Consider the following 26,551-nt stretch of genomic DNA (forward strand, 5'->3'; position numbering starts at 1 on the left):
GAGAACTCCAGAACTATCATATTTCTCTTGGATGCTATATTTCCTTCATACTGATGCCCAAGATCATATTGAGGAGGGACTCATACTGAGTATTGGCCTCACAGTCAGGAAATCTGGCCTCTGACACATACTGACTGTGATACCTTGGATAAATCATTTTTAAGTCTAGGCAATTCACTAAGAATATAAATTGCAGAGCAGGTGTGGATCTGATTGGTGGAGGGGATTTCTCTCTGGGAGTTTCTTATAGTGATGAAATCTCAGGTCAGGACCAAAAAAAAATCAAACTGCAAAACAAGATCATATTAGCACTCCCCATCATTCACAGAGGAAAAACAAGAACCATAAAAACCTAACAGAAAAATCTGTTAGGCAAAGTCTGCAACAAAATCTGATAGACAACGTCTTCATTTGTCTTCAGTGACTGACTTCTTACAGATCCAAAGCTTCTCTAGATAAATTGCTGTACTCTTTCTACAAGTTCATGGAAGCCAGTGTACAAAGTCTACCATTTTATTTTTTTGCACTGAATAGTATCTTATTTTTTCCAGTTACATGTAAAGATAGTTTTCAGCATTCACTTTTATAAGATTTTGAGTTCCAATTTTTTTCTCCCTGCTTCTCCCCTCCCCAAGACAGCAAACAATTTTATATAGGTTATACTTAAACAATTATGTTAAACATGTTTCCCCATTAGTCATATTGTGAAAGAATTAGAACAAAAGTGAAAAGCCATGAGAAAGAAATAAAAAAAAAATGAAAATAGCATGCCTTAATTTGCATTCAGATTCCATAGTTCCTTCTCTGGATATGGATAGCATTTTCCATCTTTTGGAATTGTCTTTTGGAATTATCTGAGATCATTGTATTGCTGAGAATAGCTAAGTCTATCATAGTTGATCATTGTGCAATGTGGCTGTTGCTGTGTACAATGTTGTGGTTTTGCTCACTTCACTCAGCATCAGTTTATATAAGTCTTTCCAGGTTTTTCTGAAGTCCGCCTGTTCTTCATTTCTTATAGCACAATAGTATTCTATTACATTCATCTACCACAACTTGTTCAGCCATTCATTCCTCAATTTATGGGCATCTTCTTGATTTCCAATTCTTTGCCACCACAAAAAGAACTGCTAAAAATATTTTTGTATATGTGGGTCCTTTTCCCTTTTTTATGATCTCTTTGGGATATAGACCTAGTAGTGGTATTGCTACATCAGAGGGTATACACAGTTTTATTGCCCTTTGAGCATAGTTCCCAATTGCTCTCCAGAATGGTTGGATCAGTTTACAACTCCCCCAACAATGCAATAGTGTCCCAATTTTCTCACATCTTCTTCAACATTTAGCACTTTCCTTTTCTGTCATATTAGCCAATTTGATAGGTACCTCAGAGTTGTTTTAATTTGCATTTCTCTAATCAATAGAACTTTTTGTATGACTATAAATAGCTTTAATTTCTTCATCTGAAAACCGCCTGCTCATATCTTTTGAAGGTCTACCATTTAAAATCCTTTATTCCTTCACTTAGTAGTGAAAAAAATGCATAGGAATCACAGAATTTAATTAATTAGTCATAGAATTTAATTAACCATAGAATTTAAGAATTGGAAGGGATCTTAGAGGTGCCATCCAGTCCAATTTTTACCCAAATAGGAGTCTTCACTATATTTAATTTTGTTGTTCAGTTGTGTCTGATTCTTCATGACCCCATTGGAAGCTGTCTTGGCAAGGAAACTGGAGTGGTTTGCCATTTTCTTCTCTGACTCATTTGACAGAGGAGGATCTAAGGCAAACAGGGTTAAATTATTTGCCCAGGGTCACACAGCTAGTACATATCTGAGGCCAGATTTGAACTAAGGAAGATGAGTTTTCCTAACTCCAGAAATCTGAACTTGAACAGGAATCTTTCCTACAACATATTTGATTAGTTGTCACTCAGTCTCCGCACAAAGACCTCCAGTGATGGGGAATCTATCTCCTTCTGAGGTGGCCCTTTTAGTTTTGAATAGCTCTAATTGTTAGACCATTTTCTGCTCATCAGAAGATGTCCTTCTAAGAGAAATGAAATTAAATCCTTATTGGATTGAATGTATCAGGACTGTGCTTTGCAATGTTTATTCTACCTTTGACACAGTGGGATTCATTTATTTCCTTCATCTAACCATTTTTTAAAACATTAATGTTTTTTTTTTCTAGTTAACAAGTATTTGTTTTCTCTCCCATCACTCTGGAAAAAACCAAAAATAACCCCTCACCCCAACAAATTCCTCATAACAAATATGCATAGTCAAAGAAAACAAATTTCCATATCTGGCATATTCAAAAATGTATATCCCATTCGGCAAGTTTATTCTGACACTTCTCTCTCAGGAGGTTGGTAGAATTCTTAATCGTTTGTCTTCTGGAATCATGACTGATTACTAAATTGATCAGAATTCCTCAGTCTTTCAAAGTGATTCATTTTCCCAATTTTGTTGTTATTGTATAAATTGCTGTAGTTTTGTGCTCTTCACTGAGCATCAGTTCATGCAAGCCTTGCCAGATTCTCTGGAACTGTCCCTTTCATCATGTCTTATGCAATGATAATTTCCATTACATTCATATGCCACAATTTGTTCAACCATTCCCTAAATTTGGGGCATCCCCTATTTGTCAGTTCTTTGACACCAGAAAAAAAGCAGCTACAAATATTTGTGTACATATTAAGTCCTTTCCCTCATTTTTTTAATGTCTTTAGGGGATATAGGTCTAGAAGGGATATTCCTAAGTCAGAGAGTCAAAGGTCAAAATTCACTGTTTAGAGCTTTAGAGGGTATGGTTCCAAATTGCTTTCCAGAATGACAATATTAATTCACAACTCAATTAACAGTGAATCAATGTGCCTGTTTTCTTGCAGCTTTTCCAACATCTGTCATTTCTCTTCTTCGTTAACCTAATGAATATAAGGTGGAATCTTGGAGTTACTTTTATTTGAATTTCTCTAATCATTGGTGATTTAGAGCATTTTTCCTGAAGCTATAAATAGCTTGGATTTCCTCCCTAGATAGTTGTTATTCTTATTCTATGACCACTTATGGATTGGGGAATGACTTTTATTAATTTAAATTAGTTCCTTATCTATTTTAGAAATAGGAACCTTATCAGAACAACTTGCTATGAAATTTTTTCCCCCGTTAACTGTTTTTCTCTCATATAGCCATGTCTTCACCTTCTCCTCCTTCCAGTGTTGTTGGCTGCTCCCCACCATTGGGTATGCCACCACCCTTTCACCTTCTTCCATGTTTACTGTTTCCTGCTCATTTTTAATGCTTCATTTAAAATTGGCAAAGAGGAATGAGAAAAGTCAGAAATTGTGATACTTCAAAGATCTTTGTGATGAACATACCAATTGCAAAGTGATGTATTCAGTAGCCTTTGCAATGAAAGCCGTGCTCTCCACACTTAGACTCAAGAACCACTGGAGGTCTAGCAATGAATGGGTGTTTTATTAAAAGGTTGACACTGAACACCAATGGAGACAGTTAATTTGGCTTAATAACTATTTATAGGGTAGCTAGATGGTACAGTGGAAAAAATGCCAGCCTTGAAGTAAAAAAAAAAAAAAATCTTCCTGAGTTCAAATCTGACCTCAGATACTTATTAGCTTTGTGACCTGGGTAAGGCACTTCACCCTATTTGCCTCAGTTTTCTCATCTGTAAAATGAACTGGAGAAGGAAATGGCAAACCACTCCAGTATCTTTCCCAAATGGGCTCATGAAGGGTTGGACACAGTTGAACAATGACAACAAACATAGGGTTGGTGGTGAAGAAGGAGTACGTTGAGGCATGGGAGCTCAGTCTATACAAAGGCAAAAAGATAGATATAATGTCATGTTTAGAGGAATGACAAACAGATCCATTTGGCTGGAACATAGAGAGCATGAAGGAAAGCAATGCTTAACAATCTAAGAAAGGTAGACTGGACCTAGATCATGAAGAGCTTTACATACCAAATACAGAAGTTTATTTGTGATCCTAAAGGTATTAGGGAGCCACTGGAATTTATTGAATATGGGAGTGACATGGTGAGATCAGCATTTTAGGAAAATCACTTTAGTACCTTTGTGGAATACAGGAATGGGGAGACATTTGAGGAGGGAGACCAATTATGTGACTGCTGCCATAGTGTAGGTAAAAAGTAACAAAGTCCTGGATGAGGATGGTGGCCGTATGAAGGAGGAAGAGGGGATGCATTTCGAGATATATTATGGAGGAAAAAGCAGTAAGACTTGGTAACAGACTGAATATGAGGTAGTGAGGAAGAGGGAATAACTGATGACTGAGATTATAGAGATGGCGGTGCCCCCAACAGAAACTCATCTCCATGCCTTGATGGGGCATCAGAGTTTTGTGATACTAATAATATTGTATATTTGGATGTGACCCTTGAGCAAATACTCCTCGTGTAAAAGAAGAGGCCAATTAGTCTAAGAGAGAGGACTGATTCCATTCTCTCCTTTTCTTAACCATCTTCTATTGAGCTGTCAGCATAATCATCATCTGAAGGCCCAGTTAACCATGGCAATGGTATAGAAAGCCCCCTAACAATCTATTTTCACCTTACCTCTTCAATCAACATTTAATCATTTAAGAGTCAGACTAGCTTTTTAAAAAGAAACATTTGCTTCAAACATATAGTTAGAAAAAAATACAGACTTTCCTCTTAGCGCCTGGGAATATAATCTTCCCCACATTTCCTCTATTTCTGAGGAGGGGAAAGAGATTAGGTTCTCAGTTCCTATAAAACATGATTCCACCAAGTTCCAGATTCAAAGCACCCCTGGGCTTGTATCCCAGGACCTTGGCTTCTCAGGGTTTCCTTGCTGGGTTGGCAGCAACATCTGGTCTAGGATCTTGGCTCCAAGGTTGCTATGGCTTGAGCTCCCGAGTACAGGGATTGCATGTCTGTTCTGAAAAAGACCCAAACCCCAAGCCACAGTCTTGGGGCCACAGAGTCTAAATAAGGAGGGGAAAGTGGACCTCCCTCCCAACCTGCACAGAGTTTAGTGTATAGTGCCCATGTTGTAGCGAGCAAGTTTTCACACACACACACGCGCACACACACACACACACACACACACACACACACACACCCCACACCCCACTAGAAAGAGAGAAAAACTGTCCCAGTTGAGTAATTTTAAAGATGGCTAGTTCCAGCAATGGTAAGACGCTACTCCTACCCACATGCTAGGAAAATGCAGAATATCTTCTCCCAGTAGTAGATCCCTACCATTTCCCACATGGGTGCCTCCATCTTAGATGTCCTGGGAATGCACAAAGCCCAGTTATGACACAGATTTTATGGCTCTCATTTTATAAATGAGATGAAATATTTATAAATGTGAAAGGTGAGACTTAGAAAAGTGAAGAAAATGGCAGAATAGAAACTCAAGTGTGCTGAATGCATTGTACCACATTTTTTTTTTTTTTGTGGGGAAAACTGAAATCCAGAGAAATTCTATGATTTGGTTAAGGTCATATAAATTGTAAGTGGTAGAACTGGGGTTAAACAGGTACTTTGGCTCCAGGTGTGGTGCTCTTGCCAATATACAATGCTACTAACTCTTAAAATGAATATCAACAATTATGATTCTGAGTCATCAAAAAAGGTTAAGTAATGTTTAGTATCTTCCATTTAAGAAGGCAGAGTTGTGTCGCATTCTTTCTAGAAAGACTTCATACCGAATATTTATAATTTTAAAAAGATCTGGTACCTAATGGGTCAACCTGTTATCTGGAATTTTAACTTTTGTGGAATAGCTTGTTAATGGAAAATATGATATTACTGTTTTAACATTTATACTTAACAGATATTGATTAAAGAGAAAGTCTCCATAGCAATTGCCAGGAATTTTTGTTAGATGTTTTATTACATATGTCCTCCTGCTGTGTACTATCAGTAATTATTAGGGAAAGCTAACATGTCGGATGGTAGAATTATGATCCCAAGAGATCTCTACAGGAAAGCATGTTGAACTGAATCTGATAAGATGAAATTTATTTGAAATAACTGTAATATTTACCTTCAGTTTCAAAACATTAATTTTACAAGTATGTTACAGGGAAGGCAGGACTAGGTAGTAATTCATCTGAAAAATGATCCAAGGGTTTTAGTGGATTACAAACTCAACATTAGTGAACAGTGTGATATGGCAGCGAAAAAGCTAATCCAACTTGAGTTCTGTCCCAGCGATGGACTGTGTGTCTCCAGCAAAATGTATGGAGGCTCATCACCAATACGCTATGCATTAGGTCATAAATTCCTTCACCATAGCAAACCATGAAACAGAAAAATACAAATGACTTTCAGTGACAGAAGGACAGAAGAAAAGGCCTAATTTAAATTTTGTTATTTTAAGTATGTGAGATTCTTATCCAATGGCCAACAATATCATATATTGTTAGATAAAATGAATCATATGAATGTTGACATTTTCAATATAGGCATAACCATAGGATGAAAGGAAATTGCATCAAAGGTATATATATCTAGAAAAGAAAGTGGACCATTCATGTAGTAAGAGTAAACGATGATCAATATGCACTCCATTGTTTTGGTTCAGTCATTTCCAGCTCTCTCTGAACCCATTTGAGGTTTCCTTGGCAAAGATATTGGAGTTAACTGCCATTTCCTTCTTCATTTTATAGATGAAGAAACTGAGGCAAGCAGGGTTAAGTCATTTTTTCAGGATCGTACAGGTAGTAAGTGTCTGAGGTCACATTTTAACTTAGGAAGAGGAGTCTACCTGACTCCAGACCTGGCCCTTTATCTATTGCTCCACCTAACTGCCCATGTAACCCATTACTACTGATGTAATGTCAAGAGATCTAGGATGAGGTTTCTAGCACATTAGATGAATCTCCAATGAGAAGGTGTAGATAGCTTGCTATCTGCACCATTGGAGGGAGTCACACACATTGAGGAGATATCAGATTGATCCAAATCAAAGTAAGAAAAAACAAAAATTAGATTTATCCATTATTTTGGAGGCAAAAACCTGTTCATTGCCTTTTCTTAAAGACTTCAATTTAAGAAGAGACTGAGTGACTATTCCTCAGGGATGTTGGTAAAGGAAATCTTGTTCAGGGATAAGTTGGAGAAAATAGCGTCTGAAGTCCTTTCCCTTCTTTATAGATCAGAAAACTGAGGTTCAAAGAAGTTATGCTTAAGCTCATAAAATAGGACTGCTGTGGGGATTGAGTGAAATACTAGAAGTAAAACATTATAGAAATGGAGGGTGATTGTAGTGGTAACATTTCTTTGAATCCATTTCATGGCATACTATGGGCAAAAACTTGATCCCAAAATAGCCAACCTTTTGGTGATGATTCTCTGCACATAGCTAGGCTGGTCCTTGGACAGTGGACATAGTCTGTTTCAAGAACTGTGACTGGAACCTTTACAGGCTGGAAAAGTTTATTCTGCTTTGGCAGAAGTGCTGAAAGCCCAGGAGCCATCTCCATACCCCAGTGAGGCACTGAATAGAACTTTTGTGGAAGAATCTGAGGATGGCCTCTAATTCTTTGGAAAGAACCTCCACAGGGTATTTCCTAAAAGACATGGAAAAGAATTTCATGGGATGAGAAGGCTTGGATGAGTTGTGATTTGCAGTAGTAGAGGGAAAACTTAAAATAATGAGTTTTTAAAAATATGTAAGTATGCACACATTCAAATGTACACACAGAGTTCTTTAAAAATAAACCCAATGACAAACTGGTAGTCTAGGTTTACTCTGGAGGGTGTCCCCAAAGACTTAGTGCCATTTTAATCTAGTAAAGCTCAATAAAGCATTATACAGGGACACTCTGTATAATGTAGTTATTAGTAGCCAGAATATAACATTCTCTGGCTATCCTGGACAATAAAGATTTTATATTTGTTGGACCTGTTGAAATGCTGACACAGGAACAGAGAGATTCTAAGATTGCCTAAGATAGTTGGTCCAATATAAGATTGACTCTAAGATAGTTGGTCCAATATAAGATTGACTCTAAGATAGTTGGTACAATATAAGCTTCTTGAGGAGTTCATTTTTGTCTATGTGTCTTAACCCCTAGCATAGTGACTTCAACATAGTAGAAGCTTAAAAAATATTTATTGATGTCCCTATTTCTGTACTTCCCAGTGTATTTTAGAAAGGGAAAGAAATGTAGCAAGTCATATGGAAAGGATTTGTGAAGTAATAATGCTATTTCTACCTCCTAAAGTCGCTGCATGTGTCCAGCTGAAAATCCTGGCTGCAGAGACCAGCCCTTCACTATCCTGTACCGAGACATGGACGTGGTATCAGGACGTTCTGTTCCTGCTGATATCTTCCAAATGCAAGCAACCACTCGATATCCTGGTGCTTATTACATCTTTCAGATCAAATCTGGGAATGAGGGCAGAGAATTCTATATGAGGGTAAGTGTTCAGTGAGTGTAAAGCTTCTGATGGTTATTAACAATTGTTTTTCCAGTCTTGACATCAAAGATTTATAGTATTGTGTTTATAGGACTAGATGTTCTCAGTGATGCAAATGGTAGGAGGGATGGGCAAGGAAAAACATGGTTTGAGAGAAAGAGAATTGGACTAGTAGTCATGGGACCTGGATTCGAGGTCCAATTCTGCCCCTAACAGAACCTTTTGCATAACCTTTTCTACATCGATAGAATGGGACAGTTGGGACAAATTAGAGCTGTCAAGCACTTTGTTCACAGCCTGTGACACTTCAGATTAAAATGTAATTGGGAAATATTTAGCAAAATAAATAAAATACAGTAGAAAACAGACAATGGTAATATATGGTTTTCCAAGTAAGTAGGTCAAAGAGATCTTCGCATATGTCTTACTGATCCTGTTTCTATTTGAGTTTGACACAATTGAGACAAATGACCTTTAAGGACCCTTCCAGCTCCAGCATTCTTTGTTATATGTTCTAATCTGTGTTCTCGGGTCATTTCTAGTTCTAACTGGTTTAAGTAGAAAGATTGCTGGATTAAAGGCAGAAGATCTGGGTCTTCCACTTATTAACTAAATGACCTCGAACAAGTGGCTTAATCTATTTAAGTCTCAGTTTTCTTTTCTGTAAAATGGAGTTATCAACTTCATGAGGCTATTGTGAGGAAAGTGTCTTGTAACCTTAAACTCATATAAAGTGAATTATAACGATTAAGGACCTTTCGAGCCCTGATACTCAGTGATTCTGTGACAAAGGAAACATGGTTCAGTCAGTGTTATTTCTTGTACCTCCAGTTTAGGGAAAGAACTCCATGGGTCTCTGTGGGATGGTACAAAGGAAGAAAATAATGACTTAAGGGTTTTATTATCTTATAATGGAGGCAAGACGAGGCATCATGCCTAGATACTACTAACCTTTCTGTGGGACTATATTCTTGATGATTCTACTCCACATTTTCTCCTAACACCTTCCCTATCCAATTATTTCCTGTCAAACTTTTTCCTTTTCCTTTACAGTATATTTAAGGGTCATGGGAGTAATTGGAAGAAACCTAAGGATGGAAAAGGGAGTTTTATGATAAAAAAAACCAGATAATGGTGGGATAAGTGCAAAGACTTATTCCTATATAATCCCAAATACATAAACAGCTACTGATTTCTAGCTGATTTGCATGTTTGTGAAGGCTTTTGAGGTATAAAGATTATAAGAATATGTCATTGCCACATATTAATTATAGTTTAATATTTCTAGACTATGAGAATCTGTATCGCCAAGGCAATATTCACAGCACTGATGGTGACTATGAATATTCTGGCATAGTTCTGAATTGCAAAATATAATAGACTTCCCATATAGAAGGCAGAAGAAAAACATTTATTTAAACACCAGAGAGCTGGATCCCAATACCAGAAAGCCAAATCTGTCATAGTAACCAAGAAGTCAATACACATTATCACGCAGGGGACGATAACATTCCCAAGTCTTCCACCACATTCCCTTTCTTCCCACAAGCAAACATTCACACTCCTAGCTGTCTGCCTGCCTGTGTCCTCTCTTTCCCTATGGTCTAACTGTTCTCACTAACTTCCTCCCAGCTCTGCTCCACCCTTCTTGTTACCCATATAGCAAGCTCCTCCCACAACATGACTTAGACTTCCATATGATTTAAGCAGGTCACATAGGCCTATTAATGGGTGGGAAAGATCTTCAAATTAAGCAAAAATGCATTTACAATACAAGATCTCTCAAATATTGATTTGTAATTTACAAGGAATGTCACTGGAGGTATATGTCACCCCTCGAGGCTTTAAAGATTGCTGCTGCTGTTGAAAGCTGGTCACAGATTGAAAACCTATGCTAGATACTGGAGATCTTCCAGAGCTTTAATTACCCAAAACTGTGTCTGGGGCAAATTCGTTAGGAGAGGAAACAGTGAGGTGCAGAGGACAGTCCCACCAAAGATGATTTGAGTCAGGAGGGGGAAACTTGTCCTCTAGGGTCCAATGGAAAGTTTCCTTCCAGGAATGAGTGATAATTTACATTACCGTGAGGAAGTAGAAGAGGACAGGATGAAAACAGGAGGTTCATTTTGGCTGGAATATATATTCCAGTATGTGGATGGGTATGGTATGAAATAAGACTAGAAAAGAGAAGTCTGTAGAGGACCTTATATACTAGGTTGAGAAGTTTCTGTTTTGTCCTATAACTGTAGCTGATGGATATATGATATATGTTTTATCAGTTCTTTTTCTTATTAATTATGTGACCTTGGACAATTCACTTCCTCATCTATAAAATGAGAGGAGTGGGCTAGATGAACTCTAAATTCCTATGCAGATAATCTTGAGATCTGTATATCCAGTCCTAGTCTCTCTCCTGAGAGAGACTGATTGCTTTTTGGAAATCTTGAACTGAATGTCGTGCAGATGTCTCAAACACCACATGTTTAAAACAGAAACTCATTACTTTTCTCTCTTTAGTCTTTTCCCAATTTATCTATTACTGTCAAGTGTATCACCATACTCTCAATCACCCAGGCTCACAACCCTGGTGTCATCCTTGACTTCTCAGTCACATTCTCTCCACATTTCCAATATGTTGTTCGAGTCAGTTCAGTATACATTTATTAAGCAATTCCCATATGCCAGATACTGTACTAATTCTTGGGGATACAAATAAGAAAGACAGTTCCTGCCCTCAAGAAGTTTATAATCTAATTGTTGGGGATACAAATAAGAAAGACAGTCTCTGCCCTCAAGAAGTTTATAATCTAATCCAATTGTTGGGGATACAAATAAGGAAGACAGTCCCTAACCTCAAGAAGCTTATAAACTAATGGGGGAAGATAATACATAAAAGAAAGTTGGAAAGAGGAAAGAGGGGTACCCAACTCAGTGGTGTGGAGTGCAGACTAAGCGAGCTGCTGATTGAAAGTAGAGAGTTAGTTGAAAAGTTCAGATCCTAGTTCTCTATAAAGGAGAGCTTGGCAGGGGGGAGCGGGGGGGCGGGGGGCTGGAGAATTAGTGCTTTACCTTGCAGACCTCCAATCAGAGAGGAAGAAAAGCTGAGGGAGTTTTGAGGTGTTGAGAATCCAAAGCAGACTCAGTTAGCATGACACTGAGATTTCAAGTGATCAGTTTCTGGGGTGGTAGAGCATGATGTTTTGTGGAGTCCAAACCAAGAAGAGCTACTTTTGGAAAGTGAAGAGTTTTACCTTTGACACATCTCATATTCGTCCCTCTCTTCATTCATATAGCCACCACTCTAGTAAGGCTCTCATCACCTCTTGCTTAGACTATTGCATTAGCTTTCTAATTGGGCTCCATTCCTCAAGTCTAACCCTAACTCTAATCCGTTCTCTACTCAACTGTCAAAGGGATTTTCTTAAAACATAGGTCACTGCCTTCATTAAACTCCAGTGACTCTCTGTTATCTATATCCATATTCTAGTTCTATCTCACAAAATTTTAGTGATTCCTAAGATTGTCTCCTTGTATATCTAGTTTGCCTTGTTATTACTATACTCTAGTGGCTTCCTATTACCTCTAGGATAAAATATATGTTCCTATGTGTGGCATTAAAAATCCTTTGCTTCAGGGCAGCTAGGTGGTGTAGTGCATAGAGCACTGGTAGGCTTGGAGTCAGGAAGAGTCATTTTTCTGAGTTCATAACTGTCTTCTCAGATACTTATTCAGATACTTGCTGTGACCCTGGGCAAGTCACTTAACCCTGTCTGCCTCAGTGTCCTGATCTATAAAATGAAATGGAGAAGGAAATGTCAAACCATTTCAATATCTTTCCAAGAAAACCCCAAATGAGGTCATGAAGAGTTGGACATGACTGAAAAAACACATTGCTTCCCCTTCTGGACTCTGATCCAGTCATATTGGCTTTCTCTCTGTTCTTGGCAAAGGACACTCCATATACTACCTCTATTCCTTCACACTGGCCACCCTCAGCCCCCATATCTGAAACTCATTTCTTCTGCATTTCTTCCTCACAGAATTCATCTCTTATGTTCAAATTCAGCTCAATATCACCTTCAACATGAAGCTCCTCCTGATGTCCCCAATTATTAAGTGTCCATCTTCCCTAACTACTTTCTGTTTACATGCACTCATTCTGTTTGTTCTGTAAATGTATATATTTGAACTTATCACCTTAGTTAGAACATAAGCTCTTTAAAATGAAAGATTGTTTAATTCTTTGTATTTTTATTCCTAGTATCTAGCAGCACAACTCCTGGCACACAGTGGGTGCTTAATAAATAGCTGTTGAGTATTCATACTTTTGTGCATTTGTGTATGGCCATGGGTTTTTAATGGTGTCTCTCATCTTACTGTTGACTCTTTTGAATCACTGGCTCTCTCAACTGAGATTTTTCTTACTGCATGCTGGGCCTACTGCTTTTTACAAAATCTGACGAGCATTTCCTTTCCATCAGCAGCATAAAAATTTCTTGAGATATGCATTATTCCAGGCATAAGCTCACAAGGACACACAAATACGTAGCAGTCTTTGTTGTGTAGACTCTAAAGCCCATAATCAGGTACCATCTTTTAAATCAGATGTTTTCTTTCAAAACTACTTTTTATTTTTTGGAGCCTTAATTTTTAATTGGCAAGAAGGATTAAAATACTAGTCAGTCAGTAAACATTTATTGAATGTCTGCTATGTGCCAGACACTGTGCTAAGCTCTTTTACAAATATAACAGGGAGGAGGCGGCGCTACCCAGAATCTCATCTGGTGAAACAAACACCTCCAATGAGTAAGCCCCAAAACAAAACCTCAGCTCAGAGTGTGTGTATACATATATATACACACACATATATATATATATATATATATATATACACATATATATATACACACACACATACTTTTATATACACACATACATATATATATACATATATATACACATACATATATATATATACATATATATACACATACATATATATATGTATATATATATACTTTTCCGAGTCAGAGGGCATCACCACCCTCGAGAACGAGTTCCTCGTTAGAAATTAACAAAAGGTGTGGGTCTTGCTACAAAACAAATCTCCCCTAATCAAACTTTCCTTAATGAACAGGTCCATTAATGTGTAGGGAAGATCTTTACTCTCATTAACATAATTAACATAAGAAGTGAGGCCTAATTAAGGTTAGATCATTTAAATTTATACTAAATGTGGTTGACTGTGATTTTATGCGTTCCTATAGCAGTAGGAAAGGATAATGTGGGGATGACTAAGAGTTGCAGAATAGTGGCATATGAAAGGACAAATGGGCAAGGAATTAGTGGAGGATGACACATTGCTGAAGAGGCTGACCCTGCAGTCATGACTTTGAAGAGAATGTGAAGCTAGAGCAGGTGTAGTAGGGCCACTAGGAGAGACTGATGACAAAGAGCAGACTTAGAAGGAATGAGGTTGTGGGAGAGTTGAGGACAGGATATGGTGACCAGAGAAAGGAATTTCAAAATTCTGGATTTTAGAAGTGGAGCAATTTTGTTTGTGACTCCCTGATGAAGAGGAGGTAGAGCTCATACTATGGGACTCTGTATGTGGATAAGCTGAGAGCCTGTTTGTTAGAGGAGTGGTGGTGGGTAATTAATATTAAAGACATCCACCTACAATGATGGGGATTGGTTTAGATGAAGACAATGAGTCAGGTGTTGAAGTCACTGAGAAAGGTCCAAGACTTTCCTCATAATTGTGACAAAAGAGAATTTTACTACTGCTGTCACTCAGGAAGCAGAGAGGAAGGGAAGAGGGAACTGTTTTTTAAAAGAGACAGTATTTATGGTGGAGTACAGCGCATAGAGCCCTGAGCCTGGAGTCAAGAAGACTCAAGTTCAAATCTGACCTCAAACACTTAACACCTACGTGAACTTGCGCAAGTCACTTAACCCTGTTTGCTTCAGTTTTTTCAACTGTAAAATGAGTGTAATAGTAGCACCTATCTCACAGAGTTATATTAAGAATCAAATCAGGTAATAGTTCTAAAGCACTTAGCACAGTGTGCCTGGCACATAGTAAGTGTGCAACATACATGCTTATTCTCACCCCCCCACCTCCTCTTAACTCATTCTTACAACAGTGCCTTTTCTCATGACCGTGTGAGCACTGGTTTTATTCCAGATACACTAGACTCCTTCCTTCTCTCTGACACATGTTGAGATCATAGCTGAGAGAGAAGAGGACCACAGACCAGCTTGTTGCCACCACCACCAAAGGATACTTTCTCAGTCTGATACCTTGAGTGAGACAAGCTATCAGCTGCCAATGTGTCGCATCTCCCTCAACATGGAGGTGTTTTTCTAACTCTGCTTTGTACAGTGCTCCTGCTGTCTTGGAACTTTTTGCTCTTGGATTCAGTCCGTGATTCCTTGCCTTGCCTTGCCTACCTTTGTGAGCTCCAGGTTTTGACCTTAGCCCAAATTTCTATTTGCTCTCCTGGACCTTGGTTTGCAACACACCCTACCCGATGCCTTTCCATCTCCAGGTGTGTTTTCACTCTCTTTAGGCCTGTCTCTTACTTCTAATCTCTGGTGTGCATTGGCCCTCTTTCCTAAACCTTTAGGGGGTGGGAACACAGCAGCTATCCTAAATATTCCAGTGCCAAAAGCCAGACCAGGCAAAAAGAAAGTGGTTGTAGTCTTATAAAATAAGTTCCTTTTGAGTAGAGATTTTATTTTTCTTTGTATTTACATCCCTAGAACTTAGTACAGTACCTGCCACATAGTAGGTACTGAATATATACATATATAATATATATACATATATATGTATGTATGTTCTAAGAATTCATATTCCAACTTCTAGTCTTATTCATGTGTCTCAGGTTCTAGAGTAAAACTTCATCTTTCTCTCTGAGTCCTAGGCGAACCCCTCAGGAATTAAGGATGAAATATGTAATATCATTAGCTTGAGCCCCCACCAATACGTTCTCTCCTCTCCTGAACTCCACATTATCAGTTGAGAATAATTTAGTCAGTCTATCTTAAGTAACTTTTAAAAAGAGATACTTATTAAGGTGATACAAGAAGAACAGTTGTTAGACAGCATTCCTCAAAAGTACGTGACATATTTTTCTGCTACTACATATAGAATCCATGTTTGGACTCAAACTTAGGGTTAAATCACAGTTTCTGGTTGTTAAAAGTCCTTTCCTCCCATTCACCGATAGTTAAGCGTGATGACTCTGCTTCCATGTCTCCAACTCAGCAGATACTGTTATTGTTTTCCTGGGGGACAGTGCTAGGACACTAATGAAAAGATGGGAAATCCAAAATTCTCTGGATCCTTTAAAGTTTGAAAAGTCCTCCTCTGGCCAAAGGGGATATGGGGAAAAACATTTGGCCAAGGCTCAAGCCTAGGCCTCTCCTTTCTTTCCAGGTGGTTTTTCCTCAGGGATTTTACTGGAAAGTCATGCTTGCTTTAATTTCTGGAATTTTCTGATTCTAGATCACTTGATACCTTTATACAGGACCCAGACGACATGATAAAATCCCTTAACCAATTGGAACAGACTTCTGGTTTGACATTATTCCACTTGCTCAAAATCATCCATTTTGATGACTTTTCATACTTATTTTAAAGTCTATGAGTGATTGACTTTCTTATCACTTACTTTAAGTGGGAGGGGGCTGAGTAAATCAACCCTATACCTTTATATTAATAAATACTTGTTTTTGGTTAATTGATTAGAGAGCCTCAGGGCTCAAGTAAATGAATGGTTCTAGAAATGTTTTCAGTCAACTGTCTCACCTACTGGTACATAGTGAGGTTCCCAGACTAGTTTATCAACTAGGGAGCAAAGGAACTCCCTGAAATTTCTGAACCTTGACCCCAGGGACTTCCTACATTTTAAGCTAAGATGGCTCTTATGTTGTCTTGTCCTTTGGGACTAGCTGCCCATTGATCTACCCCTTACTTTACAAGGGGATGCCATCTAGCAAATAATGTGAAGGAATTCCTTCAGGAGATCTTGGAGACTTTCAGTATTTTCTTTAAAATTCAAAATAGCTAGCTATTGGATTAATTGACTTCATTATAGAAGCAGAAAGATGGCAAAATAGGTCAGTTCCTTCAGGCAAGACCCAAAGCCAGGATTTATCTTGGAATACATTTGCTTTGACTAATCTTTTTCTTTTTTTTAAAGATTTCACCAGGCCTACTTGAAATGAATTAGCAGGAAGATTCACTAAGCTAGGGGAGGTAGTTGATCACCAACTGACCGACAGTCATCTTGCAGTATAACCACATAGAATCCTATCTTCAGTTGTGCCCAAATCTATTGCAACTCCTCCAGCATTCTTCCCCTTCCAAAGCAATGTGTAATGTATACTATGGAAGAACCTCTCTAGGTTGTGGGGTACCAGATTTGGCTCACAGATTCCAAGGTTCAATAAGAATAGGATTATCTGTATGTTATCTTGTCCACTCCATGGATAGGTGGTAGTGGTCTTGATAGAGACCGTTTCCTTCTAGTTCCCACTCTGAGTCAAAACTGCAGCTTTCCTAATACTTGTCCTATTCCTGATCCTTGAGATTAAACTTTACAATGATCAGGATTGCCAGTAACAACTTTGGTGAATTCTAGAGCCTCAAAGGATTTAATAGATAGTACAGATTACTTTCCCTGAGACCTTAACTTCTCTTCCTGGTGATAGCTGAGATAATCAGCAGGCACCCAATTCTTTCTGGACCAATGATTTAGGAGACTAAGTCTTTTCTTGTTCAGTGTGACAGTATTATAATTGCTCAGCCTTAATATCAACTATTCACACATTCCCAAGTACTTTTTGGCTATTTGTTGCCATGAGTTTCCTAATTGGGACATTGCCTGGAATTTAGGAAATGTCACATCCTGCTCAGCATATTACCAGAAACGCTGGCTAGAGTGGATATCCACCTTACCTAGCTATAGTCCCCACCTAGACTGTACCCAGACACTCTCTTGCCAATTCTAGGAATTCTAGGACATGTTCAGTTTTGGAACATATTCAGTTACCACCATATTGGCATTGTAATTTTGTTATTGACTTGGTCCTAGAAGCATAAATCCAAATATCTAGATCTACTCATGTAAGAATTTCTCAGAAAAAAATTACAAAAGAATAACGAAACCTTTTATGTCTCCTACCAGGCCTTTAATACTATTTGCTAAGTAAAGGAAAAGGAAGTTGAGGCTGTGCTATGATAAAAGATTCTTGAATTCTATTACTGTCTGGAATCAGATGGTGCAATTTGCCAAACGTGGCCTCTAGGGAATGTCCAGTCTGATTTTGATGCTGGAGTGTAATGAATGGAAAATAGTTTTTGAGATATGTCATGGCCTATATGAATATTGGAGTATGCCAAATGACTTGGACAATGGCTCTGCACTATTTCATAGGTCCTCAATCTCTGTTTTTAAAGAACTGATAGACTGGGGTGGAGGGGTTAGTTTGGCTCAATAATAGTTTCATCTGTACTGGGATCTCTGATCTCTGTCAACATCATCTAGGTTATTCTCCAGTGCCTAGAGGCCAACACCAACTGCCAACTGGAAAAGTAGCAACTGAAAAACCAGAGATGGAATTCATGGAGCACTTAAGTTGGTGCAGACTGCAACTAAATCCACCTAAGAGGGAGGTTGTACTATAAGGCCGGGAGATATGCAATTTCTCATCAGTTTGGTAGAATATCAACGCCATTTTATTTTCAACTTTACCCTGCTAGAACTGTGCAAAAACATCTAAAGGCATTCTAATAGGCACCAGAGGCAAGTGGCACATTCTTTGAACTGAAATAGCATGTTGCCTTATCTTCCTTCTGGCAACAAACATTGCCTCCCCAAGTTGGTGAAGATCTTCCAACAGTAATATTTCACTAAATCAGAACCTTGTACTCATGGAAAGCTTCTGGGGGAGTAAAAATGTCCTTGCCCACAGTTTTGATACTACATCTGAAAGAAGAGGGGGCCACACAAGGGTGTGCTGGTAAATGTTTAACACCCAGCTCTCTGAAAAAAAAGTATACTTGACATATTCTAGTTTAATTTGCATTATTAACATTTTCTCCATCAATAAGACAATGAATCAAGCCTTCATTTTTGGTGTTTATTTCTGAAATGTAGATGCTCACAAGGTGGCACAGTGCCAGAGTGCCAGACCTGGAGTCAGGAAGACCTGAGTTCAGATGTGACTTCAGATACTTACTAGCTATGTGACCCTGGGCAAATCATTTCAGCCTGTTTTCCTCTGTTTTCTCAGCAGTAAAATGAGCTGGAAAAGGAAATGGCAAACCACTCCAGTTTCTTTGCCAAGAGAACCCCAAATGAGGTCAGGAAGAGTCAGACATGACTGAAAAACAACAAATGATCACAATGAAAATTTAACAATCAACTCTTAAGAGCCAGTCCAAACCAGCTCCAGCACACCCCTAGAAGGCTATCATGCCTCTGCTGTAAAAGGACACTCTGTCTGACTGATTTCGCACCTTTGCTTTGTACTTTTCCTCATTTGTAGTGCTTTCTCACACCTCATCAATGCACATCTTCTCTATGTCCTTAGACCTTTTGCACTTGAACTTAGTTCATGACCTACTTCTTCAAGGTTTCAACCTCAACCCAGATTTCTATTTACTCTCTTGAATCTTGATTTAAACATTGTTCCCTTCTTCTCCAGTTGTGTTCTTTTCCTCTGGGTTTGCCTCTAATCTCTGCTGTACTTCCGGTCCCTCCAACTCCCTCACTTTTGACTTTTGGCCTCAGTTTACTTAAACTCTGAGACCTCAGTTTTCTTATCTGTTAAATGAGGGTGGTGGACTTGTTGGCCTCTGAGGTCCCTTCTAGTGCAATGAACCAAAGTACTAAAGCCACCAACCTCCCCTCAGTTAAGCAGTTCACAGCCTTTTAGTTACAGTAGAGGAATTTTCCATGTTTTATGCAAGACACTTATGTTCCATCTCACCTTTGTGCCTCAAAGTACATTATTTTTCCTATTCGACTGACATCCTGAAAGGCAGCGTAATTAAGAGCATTGCACAGGGAGCTGACCTTGGAGCTGGAAAGACCTGGGTTCAATCTTATCCCTGACACATATTAGCTATGGGACCTGTACAAGTCAGTTTACCTCTCAATGCTCTAACCAAATTATATGAAAAGTGCTATCCTTTCGTAGGAGAGGGAGTTTCTTTATTTCGGAGTTCTATAGATATTAAATTCATAGGTCCAGTCCCTGTCTTTACTAACACTATGTATGGTGGTTTGCCTGAAATACCCTCTTAGAATTTAGTAGTTAAACTATTACTGAGAATTTTGAGGTAACAACCATAGCTCTGCACATGTATTCACAACCCTGCCCCCTCTCTGTCTCTCTCTGCCTCCTCTCTTCTCCCTTCCCTCCCTCCCTCCTTCCCTCTCTCCTTCTCTTCCCCTGTCTCTCCTCTTCTTTTCCCTCCCTGTCTCTCATTCTCTCTCTCTGTCTCTCTTTCATCTCTCCTCTCCTCTCCCTTCTCTTCTTCCTACCTCCCTCCTCCATCCCTCTTTCCCTCCCTCCCTTCCTCCCTTCTCCCCTCTCTCCTCTCCTTTTCCTTCCCTCCCTCCTCTCCTCTCTTCTCCTCTCCCTCCCTCCTTCGTTCTCATTTTCCTCCCTCCCTCGTTCCCATTTTCCTCCCTCCCTCTCCCTCTCCCTCTCTCTCTCCCTCTCCCTCTCCCTCTCTCTCTCATGCTTTCTCATGCACTGTTCTTCTGGTTAAGCTCTTTTGGAACCATGTTATTTCTAATGAGCCACATAGAGTGAAAATGAACTGCCTGGACAGATGACTGGTATTTATTGTTATCCAGGTGGTTTGGGGACATGATCGCATCTGGCAAATGGGCCACAGTCACAAGATTCCAACCATGCCAAGTTTTCTTTTACATGATCTGTATGGAGTAGAGTGACAGAGCCAGGCTGAGCTGACATTCTCCAGCCTGCCCATTTCCTGATTGTCAAACAATGCTGATCACACATGAAAACATATTCTCTGATCCAGGGCCAAACTGGGAGTGTACATCCAAGAATGGGGTGGGAGGAGAGGAGTGGCTAGAAGTACAATGGTCTGGGTGAGCCATGGACCCCCTTCCCTCTTAGCAAATGTAGTGGGGGCAGTGATAATTGGTAAACCTCCCTATCCACTATCCTAAGTAATGTGGAGAAACTGAAGTGAATTTCCCCTTAAAGAAAATCATCCTGGGGTAAATCATCCTGTCAGTCTCCTCCTCCTTCCCAACATTATTTACTCAGGTGAAATCTTGTTAAAATAAACTTCATAACTCACTGAATGTTAGAAAAGGAGAGAACTTTACAAATCATCTATTATGATTCTCCTTCTTTTGCAAATGAAGAAACTGAGATCCAGAGAGGTCATTTTGCCCAAGGCGTCATAGTCGGTCAGTTTCAGAATTCCAGTGCTCTTTCTACACCACAGAAAAGTCACAATACATGCAACCTCAGAGGTGAGAGTTGCTAGAAAAGGAAGGGCTTGTCTCTCCCTTCTCCCCTCCCTTTCCCCACTTTTTTCATCCTTCTTAACCAGCAGAGAATCTGGTGATGAAGGGCAGGGGATTTAGGGAGAGACAGCACAGTAGAGTGGAAAGCACATTGGTCTTAAATTCAGAAAACCCAGTTTTTTAATTCCTCCCTTACAATTACTATGTGATCTCAGGCAAGTCACAAGACCTATGTAAGCTTCAGTTTCTTCATCTGTAAAATGGGGATAATACTACTTGTACTACCTATCTTACAAATCTGTGATGAGGAAGTGCCTTATAAAACTTAATAATCTTGCAGTAGTAATAATATGATCACATTATTATTAATTAATTATGCAATTTATATATTATATACTATTATCAATAATATTAATGTAATCAATAATAAATATACTCAATCATCAATACAAGAGGGAGCTATTATTATTTCTAAAAGCCAGATGAGGAGAACAGTAGCAGCAGTCCACACAGACACTTTCCCTCTTTCTAAAACTCTCAAGATCATAGATTTAGGGCTTGGAAGAGACTTAAAGGTCATCCAATCCAAACCCTCCTTTTTACAGAAGAGGATCAGAGATGTAGAAGAGCTTATCCAAGGTCACACAGCTACCATTCAGTACAGTGAGGGTTTGAACCTCTTCACTTCCGAGCTAGTACTCTTAGGATTCTCCACATTATGCCACCTCCCACCTTTTGCAGCTGATAGTGACTAAGGCCACTGAGAGGAGCTACTGTGGATTCAAAGATCATCTATATGTAATTGATTCTCAAATCTGGATAGACAAACCTTTATTCTGAGCTCCACTCCCATGCATTATCAGATCCACTTGGACATTTTGAACTAGTGTTCCATAGGCATCTCAACCTAAACGTGTCCAAAACAAAACTTGTCTTTTTACCCAGATCCTATTTGTTTTCCAGCTTCCCTATTTCTGTAAAGGACACGATAACATTTCTCCCAGAAATCCAGGTTTATGAACTTGGTGTCATTTTCCACTTGAGAAAAGATGAGCTCTGTTTTGAACATAATGAGTTTGAAATGGCTATGGGAATCTAGTTGAAGATCTACAGTAGGCATTTGGTTACACATGGCAGTTAGGTGGTGTAGTGAACAGAACACTGGACATGGAATCAGGAAGACTAATCTTCATGAGTCCAAATCCAGCCTCAGATACTTACTACCTGTGTGATGCTGGGAAAGTCACTTCACCCTGTTTGCCTCAGTTTCCTCATCTGTAAAATGAACTGGAGAAGGAAATGAGCAACCACACCAGTGTCTTTGTATCTCATGGAATTGGATGTAATATAAATGACTGAACAGCAACAGCAAAATATAAGACTAGAGCTCAGGAGAGAAAGTAGGGTGAGATAAAGAGAGTTAAAAGTCATCATTATAGAGATGCTAATTAAAACCTTGGGAGTTGAGGAGATCACCAAGTGAAATGGGATAGAAGGAGAAAAGAAGAGGACTCAGGACAGATCCCTAGGGGATACACACCTTTAGTGAGTAGGTCTTGGAGGAGGTTTTAGGAAAGGATAGGATAGGAAAGGATATAATAGGCTATGTTCAGACTGGTAGAAGAAGAATCAGGAGACACAAACAATCTAAAGAGTAGAGAGTATCCAGGAGAAGAAGGTGATCAACAGTTTCAAAAGTTACAGAGAAGTCAAGGAGGATGAAGATGGAGAAAAGGTGATTAAATTTCATAATTAAGAAATTATTGGTAACTATAGAGAGAAAAATTTTAGTTGAATGGTCAGATCTGAAGTCAGAGCATGGAAGAGAGAGGTTAGGAGGTGGAGGACCAAGTTATAGATAATCTTAAGTAGTTTAGCCATGAAGGTAAAGGAATGGTATATGATGATGGCTAGTAGGGATGGTCAGATCAAATAACGGTTTTTTAAAGATGGAGAAAACATGAACATATTTGTAGGCAACAGGGAAGGAACAAGTAGATAAGGAGAGATTGAAAATTAGGGAGAGAAAGAGGGGATGAGAGGCGGTAATTTGCTGAATCAGATAAATATGGAATTGGATCAAAGATGCATGTAGAGAGGTTTGCTTTAATGAGGAGAAGATCCTTCTTTTCATGTGAGACAGTGGAGAAGGAGGAAATGGTGTGGAAAGACAACTGAGGTTAGATGAAGAGGTGAGGAGAAGAGAGGACTATTGGCAAATGGCCTTGATTTTTTTCAGTGAAGTATGAGGAAAGGTTCTCACCTGAAAGGATAGAAGGAGAGGGTGCCATTGGAAGCTTGAAGAGCAATAAAAAAGGTTTGTAATAACTAATGTGCTGAATGGGATAGTGAATTGATTAGGAAGGTATGAAAAGACTGCCATGCTGCAGCGAAGACTCATTTGAGATTATGTGACAAAGTTGTAGTTGACTCAGTCAATGTAATTTTATGATTTTTCTTCATATCAGTTCAGCAGTACATGAATGGGAGAAAAGTATAGAGAAGATGGGTTTAACCCAAAGCTGGTGCTTGGCAAGGCATGATTGGCAATAGGATAAAAGATCAAGGAACTCATGTAAAGGATAGCATAGAGATGAACTGATTCATCAAAGAGGGAGATAGAGAAGAAAGGAGAGTATAGCCGGTGTAGGCTTAATGTCCTGAGAAGGAACTGAGAGATGAAGGGTTTGGAGGTCACAAGGTGGATGAAAGAACTGTTATTGTTGTTTAGTCATTTCAGTTGTATCTGTTTCTTCATGACCCCATTTGGGGTTTTCTTGTGGAGTGGTTTGCCATTTCCTTCTCCAGCTCATTTTACAGATGAGGATATTGAGGCAAACAGGGTTAAGTGACTTGCCCAGGGTTACTCAGCTAATAAGTGTCAGATCTTCCTGACTCCAGGACAGGCATAAGATTCATTGCACTACCTAGTTGCCCCAAAGGAATCATAGGTATAGGGAAAGCTGGAATAATAAAATATGATCAGATAAAGGAATTTCATTGTTCATGAACATAGGAGTGGAACACATGTAGGTAACAACAAGATCAGGGGTGACCCTTTCTTTGTGAGGCTAATGTGGAATGGGGGTAGATAATGGAAACTGAGTAGATTGAGCAACTAAGAAGTCAAGATCTTTGAGGAAATGTCAACATGTGCCTTAAAGTCTTCTAGTGTGAGGACAGCAGCTGTAGTGAAAGAAAGCCTGTGAACTAGGCACTGAAGGAAGAAGAATGTCCTGAGAGTCAAGAGATAATAGTCTTCAGAAACTTGATTGGAGAATAATTTTGTATTGAATGAGGAATGAAGCAGGAAAGGTTATTGAGTGATATTGGTAGTGGGAGAGCCTGGAAATATCAATGGAGAGAAGATATCTCTTCTCCCATCATAGCCAATGAGTCAAGTAAAAGTGAAAATAAGACTGGAAAGGGTGGCCAGGGATGAAATGTCATTAGAAGGGAGTCTGGCCTCAGTGAGAATCAGAATATGGAGGGATTTGGAAAGGAAAAGGCTTAAGAAGAAAGCAAATTTGTTAGCTATGGAGTAGGCATTCCTGAGAATGCAATAAATGGAGTGGGTAAGTCTGGAATGGGACCATTGGGGATGGGGGGTTGAGTTGAGGAGAATGAGAGTAAGAGAATATTCAATGGGAGATGGGAAATGGGATTTGTGTAATGACAGGAGTTCAGAGTCATTGAGACAGGAAGAGTATGAGGAAGTATATGATAACCATTGAGAAATGAGTCTACAATGAATATTAAATACTTGGAGAGAGAGGTCTGTTGAGGGAAGGAAGTGATTAGATTGTTCAAGGCCCTCCCTTGAGGCCTAGTCTAGAGAGATTTTTTTCTGATCCTGATTCTGTTAAATAATGTGCTAACTGTCCCTCTCAATTTTGTCTCATCCACACATTTTTGCTTGAATTGGATCCATATTTTATTCTAGAGTGCTTCTACCCTTCCAAGGCTGACTTGTCCAGGGTCCCACAGACAATATATGTGAAACTTTAGATTTCTTGACTCCAATTAATGCTGATTCTCTAGCCATTATAACGCATTGCCTCCCTGCCCTGCTGCCATCTTTTTCCTTTCTCAAAAGTGCTCTTTTGTGATCAAAAGTGATCACTCTTCTCCAATGGGACAACTGTTTCAGATCCTTCTAGTAGGTAAGAATCAAGCCCAGCGGAGCAAATCAACACATTGATTTCTCTCCCTTCTGAAAGATGAGATTTTCATTAAGGCAAACGAAGAAATAATTCTTATTTTGTTTTTGTAAGCAGTCTTTCAATTGATCTGAATATGGCATGGTCTCAAGGCCCTTTATCTTTTTGGTTGTATGTTTTGGACTCTCTTCATCTTTCTCTTCCTCTCCTAAAATGTGATGGCCAGAACTGAAGCCAGTATGTCAGGTTACAGAAAGACATTTTTTTCCTTGTCCTAAACATTCTCTCTCTCTTTCTGTCTCCCTCCCCCACCCCACCCCCAATCTGTCTTAATCCAATTTGTTTGCATTATTTTTTGTCTCCTATTGTTGATGCATATCTACTTCACAATCTACTAAAACCCTCCAATCTCTTTTGGACTAAGTTATTTAGTCATGTTTTCTCCTTCTTATATTTACGAAGTTAACTTTTTGAACCAAAGCATAGGGCATGATATTCTACATAACCCTCCTCTGAACCCTTCCAAATCTGCTCTCCCCAACTATATGATTCATGCCAGACTAGGACTGGCTTTCTTTTCTTCTATATCAAGTTCTAAAGACAGATTGACTTCCTGTATTGAATTCCTGTATTCAAGCATCCTTACTAAAAGTCTTCTTATTAAATTTAGCCTAACCTTGAGATATTTTGTGGATCTCTTCTCTGACATTCAGTATATTTTTTATGGTTTTTCAATTTGCAAATCACAGGGATGGTTTACCAGAGTCTTCCTTCAAAAACCCATTAATGACTTTCTTTGGATCTAGCTATTCAATCAATTCCAAATCAGCATGGTGGCACAGTGGAAAGTACATTGGCTCCAGAGTGAAAAGGCTTTAATTCAAATTTCATTTCTCACACATTTACCATTTATATATCCTTGGGCAAATCGCTTAACCTCATTGGGTCTGTTTTTCCACCCATAAAAGGAGGGGGAGGTGAAATCCCTTTCACCTTTAAATCTCTAGCCTATTATTCTAGATAACTGACATCTTTTCATCTAATTTAAAAGGACAGCATGGAGAACTGTGTTCAAGTTTTCTGACTTCTAGGAAAGTATATCTACATTATCCCCCTGATTTAATAGTCCTGTGACTGTTGATAAAGGAAATGAAATCAGCTTGGCGTGACGTATTTTTGATGAAGCTATGCTAACTATAATCACTGCTTCCAGTTCTAAGTGTTTACTAACCATCCCTTTAACAATACATTCTAGAATTTTGCCAGAAATCAAAGTCAAATCCACAGACTATCTGCCCCTTTCCAGTCATGCAACGTTTTCCATTCTTCTTGATTCTAAAGATTACTGACAATAACTCAGTAATCACATCTGCCAGTTCCTTTCATCTCTAGAGGCATAGTTGGTCTGAGCTTTAGT

General features: G+C 38.9%; 1 protein-coding gene across 4 annotated transcripts in view; it reads left to right on the forward strand.

Annotated features, from left to right (window-relative positions):
* Positions 1 to 26,551, forward strand: part of FBLN5 (fibulin 5) — a 128,504-nt gene that overhangs the window by 97,227 nt on the left and 4,726 nt on the right. For all 4 annotated transcript variants that reach the window (XM_072625065.1, XM_072625063.1, XM_072625066.1 and 1 more), the window contains one exon: positions 8,252 to 8,447. In XM_072625065.1, the coding sequence (XP_072481166.1) occupies positions 8,252 to 8,447 (196 nt within the window). The remainder of the gene's footprint in view (positions 1 to 8,251; positions 8,448 to 26,551) is intronic.

Source organism: Notamacropus eugenii, chromosome 7 (assembly GCF_028372415.1).
Source record: "Notamacropus eugenii isolate mMacEug1 chromosome 7, mMacEug1.pri_v2, whole genome shotgun sequence".
Lineage (NCBI taxonomy): Eukaryota > Metazoa > Chordata > Mammalia > Diprotodontia > Macropodidae > Notamacropus > Notamacropus eugenii.